This window comes from Mangifera indica, chromosome 18 (assembly GCF_011075055.1).
Source record: "Mangifera indica cultivar Alphonso chromosome 18, CATAS_Mindica_2.1, whole genome shotgun sequence".
NCBI classification, from domain to species: domain Eukaryota; kingdom Viridiplantae; phylum Streptophyta; class Magnoliopsida; order Sapindales; family Anacardiaceae; genus Mangifera; species Mangifera indica.
In genome coordinates, this window is record NC_058154.1 from 6,466,795 (window position 1) to 6,479,686 (window position 12,892).

Below are 12,892 nucleotides of genomic sequence, written 5' to 3' on the forward strand. Positions count from 1 at the left end.
AAACCCTAAGGAGGGGAAATGCTATTTTTCAAACCTTGGCATAGGGAAAATGGTTAGTTTTTAAGGGTTAGTAGGAGAAAAAAAAAAAGAATTTTAAAGGGTTAAGGTTCGTTAAATTTAACTACTCATAGGTGGGTATTTGAGATTGTTAGAGTTTTTAGGGGAGGGGGGGAATAGCTTGCTTGGGTGGGAAATAGTGCTTTGGCCTTATTATAAATAGGGGATGATTTCTCCTCTTCTTCCCACCTGCTTCTTCTTTGGTCTCTTCACACTCTTAGCTTCTCACTCTAATTTACCAATCTTGCCCTTCCCAACCCCCAAATTTCCCTCGAACCTCTAAGCCTACTGTAATTGCTTTTTAAAAAAAAAAAATTCAATTTTCTTCTCTGTACATATATAAGGTTTCTGGGTTTAGTCTTTGATTCTCTTTGTATATATACAGATTAGGTTTAGGGGTTCTTTTTTTCTTCTCTATTTGACCGTTATTGTAATTTCCCTCCATGTAACGATGAGAAGAATAATAAAGAAAAGATTGTTGGAGAGTTAGTTCGATCAGGATTAGGGATATTTTTATATTTTACATTATTTTCTTTGGCTTTTGTATTTCAATGGAGAATCCGCCTAGATCGTTCGATAGATCGGCTTTAGTTAAAAAACCTCGATTAACGGAAGATCCGACCCGGAGTTTTACTCAGAGAGCAGCCGTAGCTCAAAGATTTAGTACAAGTAGAGATTCAGAGGTCGATGAACGAGCTGGTGGCGCATATCAGCCACAGCAGCCACACCAAGAGCTGGTGAGTCAGTACGAGACTGCGCTAGCGGAACTGACCTTCAATTCAAAGCCGATAATAACGAATTTGACTATAATTGCTGGCGAGAATGTTCATGCCGCGAAAGCAATCGCGGCCACTGTCTGCTCTAACATTCTCGAGGTGAAATCCCAGTTTTATTGTACCTGTTTATCTGTTCCATTGTTTTCTGAATTGAATTGTACAGAAATTATTATTGCGATTAAAAAATAAAGAAAATAGTTAATCTTTTGTTTTTAAGTGACATAGAAGATATTTAAATTGTAACTGTAAAGGGTGATTAATGGAATGTCTTGGTTTTTGTAGAAAGTGTTTGCTTTGGATGTGGAATTGATGAGTAATTGCAAATTTGAAACTTTTGTTTTCAATTTTTGTGCAATTTAATTCAAGTGCTTTTGTGGATTGATGTGATTTTTGAGTTTGTAGCCAATGTGAGTATATGAAAGAAGATGTGCGGTAATGCGTAAATTGGTTAAATCTTTAATTGTTGACTTACATAGAGATGAGAACGTGTGGACCCGTTTCAAAATGGAGTTATCTGAAACCAGCCATTTGACGGGTTTAATTTCGTGTCTACCACAGTTACTCTTTATTTGCAGTAGTTATGCTTAAGTTCACACGCAGAGAGCCAGTGTTTCATAACCATACGGGTATTTTAAAATATGAGTTGTTCCAATTGCAGCATCTGATAAAAGTTATTAATATCTATCTATTTTGATTTTTCTCTAATTACAAAGCAGTGATCCTGCATATGGTCTGATCATTTGAAGACAACATAAGAGGCTCTTTCTTTGGTTTTTTATTTTCATTTTCTTGTATTGGTTCTCTAAGTTTGTTGGTTAATTCATTCTGTCAGATTTGAATGCAAGATTTACATCATGATTGAGCAATGTGATTGAACTTAAGATAGTATATGTTCTTTGTGACGTTAGCTGAAATGCATCAATCCTGATCAACTTGTTGTGGGGGCATGATCGCCTTTGAAATGGGTTTTGTTCTTTTCCATTATGTTTTCTTCTAAACTCTTCCCTTTGCATTTCTCCAAAGGAATCAGCAAAAGTTTTCCATGTCTGCTGGAAGTTGATATTGTACCATCAAATGTTAAATTATGCAGGTGTGATGCAAAAATTGTAAATATTGTTTACAAGGCTGTGTTTGATACTGGATAATTGCTGTAGAAGGTAGAGACTGAAGGTAGGTGGCTTCTTTGGAAGAAAGAACAACGACATAATATAGTGAAAAAATAGTTAACCATCTATATTTAAGCCACTCAAGGGAAAACAAGTTACAACAATTGCTTTAATAAGAGGACAGATGGATTGATAGACTGCTTCGTAAATTAGTTTATCAAGTTATGCTGGGAAGTCAGGAAACTTAAAAGGATTTGCTCTATTGTGATGAATTTTATGCACATTGTGATTCTGTGGTCATTATTTATGAAAAATCTTTAATTGGTTTATGCTTATTTGCTCTTATAGGTGTCTGAAACATCAGAAATCCACTAATATCTGGTTTCATGTTACTTTTAGAGAAGCATTGTTCCCGATTAACTCTATCCAGTAGCTGATTTTTTTATTTTCTTTCTTATTCTTCTTTGAGTTAGGGGTTAATTCAAGGATTTGTGTTTTAAAACCTCAATATATTGTTCACTTATTTGTTTGAAAGACTATCTGATCATAAAAATGCGTGCAGGTTCCCAGTGAGCAAAAGCTGCCATCTCTCTATCTTTTAGATAGTATTGTAAAGAATATTGGAAGGGACTACATAAAACATTTTGCTCCCAGACTACCAGAGGTTAGACATTTTTTTCCTTTGAACGACTTCTGGTCACAAGTTTCAAATTTGAGTAATCTATAAAAATTACTTATCTGAGACATTTTTATTTTTTCATTTTCAGTTTATCTTTTGAAGAAGCTATTTTTGCAAAATTAGTAAATGTTGTGCCCCTGAAATGCGTCAATGATATGTCTATCTGCTGTTGAGTTGCTTAAATTCATTTATATTTCGCCTTAGTTGTCAATTTCTTTTTTATCTTTTGGGAACTCTAGGTCTTTTGCAAGGCTTATAAACAGGTTGATTCTTCTGTTCATTCGAGTATGCGGCATCTTTTTGGAACTTGGAAGGGAGTTTTTCCTCCTCAGACCCTTCAGATGATTGAGAAAGAACTTGGCTTCATTCCTATGATCAATGGTTCATCTTCAGGAACAACATCCAGGGCTGATTTGCAGTCTCAGCGCCCACCACATAGCATTCATGTGAATCCTAAATACTTAGAAAGGCACCGCTTTCAGCAGTCATGCCAGGTAAGTGGAATTGCTCAATCAATTTTTAGCCATGGAACCATGTTATGCTCCATTTGTTCCTTACTATGTTTCAATCGTTTTCTCCCCTGTTATGATTTACTTTCAATCATTTTCAATTTCAATCATGTTATGCTCCATTTGTTCCTTACCATATTTCAATAATTTTTTCCCCTGTTTCTTTGGATATTCATTAATTTTAAAATTTGATGCAGGTTAACGATTCAAAGTAAATCGCTTGTATTTGTGTTACCTATTTTTTCAGTTGTCATCACTGATCTGAGGATCAATTCTATGCATGTTAAAAGTTGTTGCTTTGTGGCTTACCAAAGGCAGCTGATAATTTTTTTATCAATCCGCATGCACCAAACATCTACAGTAGTGGTTTTCTTTTCTTCCAAATTGATGGATACCATCATTATCATTTTGATGTAATCAAGATAGTTGACTTTTTCTATTCTTCCTGGGATTTTTTCTTTGTGAAATTTCACCAGATCATAATTCTATCGTTTTAACATTTTCTTGTTCCTCAACTAATTTTCTTTCACTCGGTATTTAATATTGATCTTAAATTTGTGTTTTGACTTAATTCTTTTTGTTTTATTGGTTTTACTTGATACAGGCAAAAGGAATGGTTAATGACATGGCTGGGCCTACTGCCAGCACTACTGTAGATGCCGAGAGGCCAGATAGGTCATTAAGCATCAGCACCAGCAGGTCATGGGTGGAACCTTCAGTCAAAATGCATGTAAGGAGAGTAGTTCATGTTTCCTTTTTTGTATATAGTTATTTTGTTTTTTAGGTCTCATGATATACTAAACTTTTCAGAGCTTTCGGCATTCATACAGAGAAGCGCAATGTGAGCCTATCCCTCGGAAGAATATTGGTGAAACCTATGGAGAATACGAATATGGCTCTGATCTTTTGCAGAATTCTGGCTTGGGAATTGGAAGAACCACTGGAAGGGTTATTGATCAAGGAAATGACAAATCTTGGGGTGGAGTTGGTAACAACATTGCAGAAACAATATCTGGCCAAAGAAATAGTAGCAATAACAAGCATAGCTTTCCAAATTACCCAGTTTCCAAATCTGCAAATGCTGATCTGCATCTACAGCCAACACAGAAGATATCAAGTAGAAGCAGCAGTGGCATGTCTAGTAGCTGGAAAAACTCTGAGGAAGAGGAGTTTATGTGGGAGATGCACTCAAGATTATCAGATAATGATGCAGCCAGTATTCCTATCATTTCAAGGAAGGATCGTTGGACTCCGGATGATCCAGAAAAATTGGTAATATTCTAGGATTAGGATTCTATAAACTGAGTTCTTATTTCTGACTTTGTGCTGTATATGAAAATCTATTCCTCAGCAAGAAATATAATTTCTAGAAATATTTGGAGGCAGAGGATAGAATGGAAGTCCCCTTCGATGAAAGTCTTCTTCCAGTGACTCTAATTTTGTTTCAGGTTCCTTTAAGTATTATTCATAGAATTAACTGAAAAACAACAGGGAGTGTCAAGCATTTGCCACCAAGAATAAACATGCTTTTAGGTCTTTTCCCCTTTCTTTTCCCTTTTAAGTCAAAAACCCTCTCTTGATGTGTGAATGGTTTGTTGTTTATTGATGTGTTTCACCATGTGGTGGTTAGATTGTTTCACTCAGTGCAACATATATTCCTGTGTCAAAAACATGCAATACCCTTATTTATGCTTATGAGTTGCTTCATTTCAGCCATTACTGTGCTTGTGGTTTATACTGACTTTAGACGAGTGTACTGCATTTTATTATCTTGGATCAGGTTATATAAAGTTACCCCTGTCTAGCCTTAAGAAAGTCCACTTCTATCTTGAGTTGGCTTGCTATTGTGAATTTCTTTTTTATCGGAATAATTTGTTTGTTTGCAATCTTTAACTGTTATGAGTGGGAAAATTTTGGTTAGCTATGTATATAGGGTACCTAACATATTTTAATCTGTCAGTGATATGGGGTGACATTAGCTTTTTTTCTACCTGATTTGTCTATAACCTGCAATGATTCTGGTCTTTTCCTTTTATTGACAAGTTATGATTGATTGTTTTTCTGGCTGATCTATGCTATCTGTTGCAGGAAATTGAGAATCACCTCCAAAAGCCTCAAAATGTGCATGATGTTGGGTCAAGGTTTGACAGAGAAACTTCCACTGATTCCCTTTCTACTGAACACAAAGCGCAAGAAACTTATGGGCGCAGAAAGTCGACAATATGGCCATTGAAGGAGTCACACTTAGAAGGCTATTCTGCCACCCTTGTTGGGTTGCCTACGAGCACAAGTTCTTCCCTGGCCAGGACAGGAGGTCGTCCACCTTTTGGTTCATCTCATTTTGGGGCGTCTGATTTTGGGGTTTTGTCAAATTCAGCAATTAGATCTACTGGTAGCATGGGGCAACAAAGTTTTCAGTCTGCAAGAGATGGATCACCCTCTGAACAGTCAACCATGCTCCAGTGTCCTCCATCACCTTCCTTATCGGCACATCATCACCATCAGAACTTGCAAAATTTGACCGAGCAAGACTATCCTCATATTCTTTTTCTGCCTCGACCTGATTCAAAAGCATCTTCATTCTCAGGACATTTGAACAGTGGGCCCATTAGCCACTCTAGTAAGGATTCTTCATCCGTTCTGAATTCTAATAGACACCTTGGTAACTTGGAAAAATTTCAGCCCCAAGACTTGAAAGGGTCATCTCCTGGAGGCTCTTCTTTTCAGTTAAACCATCACAATCCTCTTATACAGCCACTGCAACCAGATCCCAAGCAGCCTGAACCTTCCGGTCTGCCTCCAAAGCCACTTCCTTCTGAACCTTCTAATTTTGGAACTTCCTCAACGATTGGAAATGCATTTGATCATTCAAATACTCTTGATGGAGAAACTTCAGGACAATTGAGCACAAGTACATTGCTAGCTGCTGTCTTGAAGACTGGTATTCTTTCTAATTCAATCACTAGTGGCCTAGTTAGTCAGACATTCCAGGATGTGGGAAAAATGCCATCACGGTCAGATATTCAACCTCCTCTGCTATGTGGGCCTCTACCTACTGTGGTTACCTCCTCAGGACCCAGGGCTGTGTCAGGAACTCTTTCTTGTCCTGCTGCCCATGATAAGTCATCAGCTACAGCAAATAATTCCCATGGAAAGGTAGAATCACCACCACTGCCACCTAGTCCTCTACCTTCATCTCTTCTAAATTGTGCATCAACACAAAGTTCCAATTTTGAAAGCAAGTCCTCAAACCCTATTTCGAACCTCTTGAGCTCGTTAGTTGCAAAGGGTCTGATATCTGCATCAAAGAATGAGTCACCATCTGTCTTGGCTCCCCAAATCCCTACTCAGACACAGAATCAAAGTCCAGGGGTCTCTTCCAGTACTCTTGCACCTGTGTCTTCTGTTCCAAGTTCATCCAGCATTCCTCGAACTTCCACCATGGATGAGGCATCTTTTCCAGAACCTGCTGCTGAAAGTTCGGTCGATGTAGCTCATTCCACTTCAGTGGAGATGGAAAATCTCATAGGTTTGGAGTTTAAGACGGATATGATCCGTGAAGTTCATCCAACTGTGATCAATAGACTGTTTGATGACTTACCGCATAGCTGTAGCATATGTGGTCTTCGACTTAAACTCCAGGAGCGGCTTGATAGACACTTTGAGTGGCATACTTTAAGAAGGCCTGGACCAGATATTGTAGTTAGAAGGAGTTTTTATGCTAGGTCAGATGACTGGGTTGCTGGGAAGCCAGGACTTCCATTGGGATTTGAGTCTGCCAATCCGAATGAGTCTGGTAAAATAGTGGACGAGGGTGAGCCAATGGTTCCTGCAGATGATAATGAATATGCATGTGTTTTGTGTGGTGAGCTTTTTGAAGATTATTATGACAAAGAAAGGGATGAATGGATGTTCAAGGAAGCAGTATATATGACTACTCTGTTCAAGGACACTGAGGTAGCAACAGAAGATGCGTGTGCTGCTAAGGGTCCCATTGTTCATGCAAATTGTATATCGGAAAGTTCGTCTCATGACATCAGACTTAATAGTGGTGTTAAAATGGTAAGATTATTGACTTGAAGATTTCAGTGAGTCTGACTTCCTGTGTCTTACGCCTGCATCTTTGGTTGCAACTGATATTTTATGTGCCAAATGTGTAGTGGTCAAAATCCCAGATTCCCTTTTGTTTGCCTCATCTTTGTCACCTGATATTTTTTGTTTTTATTTTGGTAGGAAATGGATACATAATGCCTTAAGTTGAGAGACTACATGGAAGTGCTGGCTACAATCACAAGAAGCTCAAGTCAGGTTTTCTTTAGATAGCTTACCTGTGCATGTTCTTTCACTCTAATTACGATATGCCCCAAATTGGTGGTTAGAGCATCTAGTAGTGCTGCTTTTTTTTTTTTTTAAATGATAATTTTATAAAATACATATAAATGCCAGATAGTTTTCATCTCAACTCTGTTCACTAATGTGGTTGATGTGTCCTTTTATAATTTTCGTCATTTACCATAGTGGGGTTGCACTTAGTACCAGCATATAGACATGAGGTAAAGCAGTCTGATCCGTACCATTCAGCTTCAAATTATAGGAAGATTTTGTATCATTAAATATTTTTATGTAGCCTTCTTTTCGTTTCTTGCTTTATTTTTAATTGGTTTATGTGGATGTAGCTTTTGAAGTTGACCATTGTTTCTGAGTTAAATTGTTAGGAGACGACAATGGTTTATATTATTTACGTATTGCTAAAATTTTCTTGATTGGTCTTAAATGTGTGGCTTCTAGGCTTTTGCTTTTTGGCCCGTTTGTAAACAAAAAGCTATTGTGTATGAAGCTGAAGAGGTGAATTGTAGTGTACTTGATGTTGAGTTTCTCAGAGTTTGTTGGTTAAAGAGTATAGAACAGGTTTATCATTTTACTTGGATGAGGTAAGGTTTGATATTTTTTCAATTGACGAAAGGCATTGATTTTGCCCAATGATGCTAGAAAATGTTTCATTTTGTATTGCTTTTCTAGAAGTCTTAAAAGAGTCCGAAAGGTGATTCAGGTTTTACAACGTTTGAGGTACCCACAAATGCAATACTTAACTATGAATCTCCAAGACAAAGCGACCAAAAAGTGTTGCTTTACTGTTTTATCAAATTAAAGGTTTTAATGGTATATTAATTTGTCATCTCATGAACAATTCCTCCAAAGTATCTTTTCTATAGCAGTGACTCGTAAAATTAGGTCTTTTTCGTATTTGCGGCTCAACATTTTTGGGCCCGGGAGGTCGGGTTATGTTGGGTTGAAAATGGTAAAGTTTTAAGTCAAGGTTAACAAAAATGTGGGCTTTGATGGTTGTGTTGGCCCATAAAACATCAAGATTTATACTCATGAAAAATAATAATATTATGTGTATTTATTTTGAGTATATAGATAGATAAAACATTTATGTGTGTTGTTATATGATTAGATGTTATTTTATCTTTAATTTAAAATTTAGTCATATGATAACATTTATAAGTGTACGTATTTGTATATTCAAAATGAGTATATATAGTTTTATTGGAAAAATTACTACTCCACCTCTTTGAACGTGGTTGTATGAACAGCCGTGTGAAGCTTCAACTCCTCACATGTAAATTAAGGGCCGTGTGAAGCTTCAACTCCTCACATGTAAATTAAGGGCGTAAAACATTTAAAATCTTATAGCAAATGTTAAAAACATGGGAATTAATGGTATATGGTTGGTACATTGTTTTTTGGAAAGGAACGTACAGATATTGAGTGAGATAAAAGAAGATAAAGATGGAGAAATTTTACGAGAAAGACATGAAAACTCTGCTTCATGGTTATGATATGAATGATAAAAATTACTATTGTTAAAAGGGAGTTACAAAATTGAAATTGCCCGATTTGTCTATGACTATCCTTTCGTTTTGTTTTGTTACCGCTCTTTTTAAATGTGATAAGGGAGAATCATAGCACAAAAAAAAATGTTCAATTAAAAAAAGGTTTTTTAACCTTTAAGATACTGATGGATTGAAATGTTGCTGATGTTTGTTAATGTTCTATAACAATAGGAGCATGGGGGGTACGTGTAGTTATTCTATGTTGTTTGCATAAATGATTGGTTATAGTACAAGTGAGAGATTATTAAAATTAATGTTCTACAACAAATCTTTTTGTTGATATAAATCCATGAAATAGTTATATTTGAACATTTAAGTAGCACTTTTTATTTATAAATGCATATAATTATACATATGCATGGATAATTGTTCTTAGTATAAGTGTTTATAGCCTTGATAACAACAAAATAACAAATTAAAAATTTTAAATTCACAAGCACAAACCATAAACACAACAAGAATCTTATTTGTAGTCTATTGTTTCACAAACATAACTAGCCAACCATAGGGAGTATTAAAGAAATTATACCTGCATTTGGAGGCTTCTTCACTTTTCACAGTTTGTTGGAGGAAACTACAATCATTTCAAAACTTGAGCATAGGGCCACACCTCGATATCCACAAGAAGCATAAACAAAAAAAGGTTGAAAATGTGCATCAATGTCTACTAGAAAGGTTTTGAAATTGCGTCTGCTTATACTATGTACAATTGTGCATCAGGATGTACAATTGTACATCATTCTTATCCATATTCTATACAATCTATGATATATCTAGATTTCGGGGGGATAAGGATCATGGATTATCTTTATCCAAGGATCATGCATGCTCGAGCATAATATATGCATGATTTTGCATCGATTAGGATTATTCTTATCCAATTGGATAAACCTCAACTTCCATAATTTCAGTCACATTCCAACATCTCAATATTATTATACTTTGGTCCCTAGATGCAATAAATTACATCTCAAGCCAAAAGACATCTTGATACTCAAAATCCTTTATTTAGATACAAGATTGGATTCATCTCAAATAATCTTATGTCTTTAGAGCTTGATAAACTCCTATTATCTATGATCTATAGGCTCTTCATTAGCCATTAGCAAAACATCATGATCACCTGACTAATGAAATATCAATGACTGGTTTTTAACTTGTTAGTGATATGGTTACTTATATAATTTTATCATTGTGTCATATGACATTTCTCAAATGTAGAGTTATAAATTTAATTTCTCCCACAGGAACCTTCAATGTACATAGTTTGGCGTTTGTCAGTAATTGAATGATATCAAATTGAACACTAACTTAATTCCATTGTGGTCACAGATTTAAGTGGTCATTGTCATCCATTAGTAGGTCTATCTAAAATATCAACTTTTATACTTGTGAGTGATGAATCCTCTATTGATCTATTATAATTTTTGTATATATCTCGAAATCACTAATCACCATATTTTTTACAACCCTTTATAAAAACTATGTTGGATTGGTCTCAAACTATATTTATAGGGTTGGTAGAATTGTGATAAGGGAATATTGAGTAGCTTGATTGCAAAGACCTTATGAACACATATGATGGTTAATCTAAAAATGTTTTTAGTCTTAGTATTACCCTGACCTAGGATACAAATAATATGATAAAGTTATCATGGTTTTGAATAAAACTATTGAAGGGTAATGATAGATCTCACGTGTTGAGGTTATTATCAACCTAGTGTAACATATAAGTGCATATTAATTACATGTCCACTAACATGATGCGCTAAAAGAATTTTACATAGATGGTAATCCTAACATTTGTAGAATAGATCTTTTGATAAACGATAGTGCATATAATCTTTATACTTGAGGTTATTAGAATGTTTTATGCACTAATTGGCTTAATTTGACATTAGCCCAATCTTACATTTTTCAAAGGGCTATCAAAAAAGCAATGGTTGACTATGTTGAGAAGTTTAACGAGACTATAGTAGATCAACAAAAGATTAATCACTCTCATGTACAAGAGCAAATATCACAATGTATTGTTTGGTTATAATAGCAAACTAAGATCTATGACCATAGTGGGAATAGGTTGGTGTCTGATCCAATGTCAATACAACTGCTGCTTGACTAACTAAACATTTATATCAAGGATAGTCTAATGTAGACACTAATTTTGTGCCTCAACTTTCATGAGATATCAGTTGATGAAAAGGGTTGATGCATGATGATTATACCATTAGAAGGTTAATATTAGTCTTTCATTGATTCTTTATTAGTTCGTTTATGAATAAATGGATGATTAATGGTAGATTAGTCACTAGTTATTCACTGTCAATATGATACAAAACTTATGGGTCACACACTATAAAAGGGTTGATAGTCATATTAAAAGGTTAATGATTTATTACATGTAAAGAGAATCACACTTAAAGACTAAGATTTTGAGTTCTATTAATGAGTAAATATGAATCCAATTATATCATGATGAATGTCTTACTCATTATTAGACTTAAGTGCATAGGATTAATATATTAGGGGTCAAATGATAATAATCCTAAAGTTTGAAGGTAGAATGCAATTTGTGGAAGTTAGATTATGATCTAAATGTATAAAGAGTGAATCGCCTAAGAGGTAACCTGAAAATGACAAATTTAGATCTCCAAAAATGTCTTAATATTTTGAAAATAAATATTAAGAACATTTAAAGGCCCAATTAATATTTAATAAAGGATTGGGCCAAAAATGCTAATAACCTAAGTCCATGGGTGGACTATATGAAAGGTCCATTAGGGTAATGATGTGTCTCATATAAATTTAGACATTATCATAAATTATTCAACCTCAGTTGTTCCGGCCTTTTCATAAAGAGAAATTTTTTCTTTTAAAACTTATATAATCAATTCACCAATTCAAGGTGATCTAATAATCATTAAAGACTATAACAAACCTTCGTACTTTCATGCTTTTGTGGTTACCTTTGTGTAGATTAGCAGAGACCCTACTATATTATAGGGAGTTCTGGAAGATTTTGGGACAAATCCGGGGTGGAACTCTACATGAAGGATCTTTCAAACATAAGTTTGGCTCTTAAAAGCTTTTTCTTTTTAAGTGTAGTAACCCTTAGGTCATATAGGGGTTGTTTTGTGATCAAAATTTTTATGTTATAAATTTATTCTATTTTTGTATTTGTTAGTTTAAGGATCATAAAATACCAATAAAAAACATGTTAATTATCATTCATTACGATGCATTTGTTGTTGGTTTTCAAAATATTACGAACATGTAGTTGAATAATACAAAAAAATTCACATGAAAACTCTCAAAGATCAATTAAAGGATGTAATATGTATTTTAAATCAAAAGAGCATCTTTAGAAAACTTACTTATGTGGTTGACTCCTTCACTTTCAAAATCTTTGTAGAATCCTTGCTTATATGTTCAAGAGTAGAACAACACTTATTCTGTCCACATGGATACAACAAATTGTTACACAGTAATAAAGAAGCCTAGGACAAGCTCCAATGCATGCTAGAATGATCTAAAAGGTGAGGATATTTGAGAGTAGAAAAGGTTTTGCCAAGATTGTTAATGTTATCTCAAAAATTCGTGTGGCTAGGCTGAATAAATTCTTTTTAAATAACATCAAGTGATGACTAATCCATTTTATGGTAACCTTAAACAATTTTGTCCTACGTCAAACCCGAGTCAACTAATGACAAATATCATCCTAGTCATTTTTATATTGGGTTAGAACAATTTGGTAGTGGGTAGACTGGTGATTTTGATCACTTAGTTTCAATAACCTCATAGAGATCAAAATCACCATTCTGGAAACCAGATATGTTTCATTCTATACAAACATAAAACTTTTAAATAT

General features: G+C 34.8%; 1 protein-coding gene across 3 annotated transcripts; it reads left to right on the top strand.

The window, feature by feature from the left end:
• Positions 1 to 241: 241 nt before the first annotated feature.
• LOC123201943 (polyadenylation and cleavage factor homolog 4-like) lies at positions 242 to 8,004 on the top strand. 3 transcript variants are annotated; one of them, XM_044617564.1, is made up of 7 exons: positions 242 to 932; positions 2,502 to 2,603; positions 2,858 to 3,112; positions 3,732 to 3,857; positions 3,938 to 4,399; positions 5,216 to 7,189; positions 7,361 to 8,004. In XM_044617564.1, exons 1-7 carry the CDS (start codon positions 609 to 611, stop codon positions 7,373 to 7,375), a joined length of 3,258 nt encoding a protein of 1,085 aa, XP_044473499.1. In that variant the 5' UTR covers positions 242 to 608; the 3' UTR covers positions 7,376 to 8,004. The 3 variants fall into 3 exon arrangements, with proteins under 3 accessions (XP_044473499.1, XP_044473500.1, XP_044473501.1); XM_044617565.1 differs by lacking the exon at positions 242 to 932 and adding an exon at positions 1,983 to 2,003; XM_044617566.1 differs by lacking the exon at positions 242 to 932 and having other exon boundaries at positions 2,707 to 3,112.
• Positions 8,005 to 12,892: the final 4,888 nt, after the last annotated feature.

What these genes read in the sequence shown, in the direction of transcription:
- LOC123201943 (XM_044617564.1), top strand. Translation starts at nt 609, where the DNA reads ATGGAGAATCCGCCTAGATCGTTCGATAGATCGGCTTTAGTTAAAAAA. An exon ending in TCTGCTCTAACATTCTCGAG is followed by an intron (nt 933 to 2,501) that starts GTGAAATCCCAG and finishes AAATGCGTGCAG; the next exon opens with GTTCCCAGTGAGCAAAAGCT. An exon ending in CGGATGATCCAGAAAAATTG is followed by an intron (nt 4,400 to 5,215) that starts GTAATATTCTAG and finishes TATCTGTTGCAG; the next exon opens with GAAATTGAGAATCACCTCCA.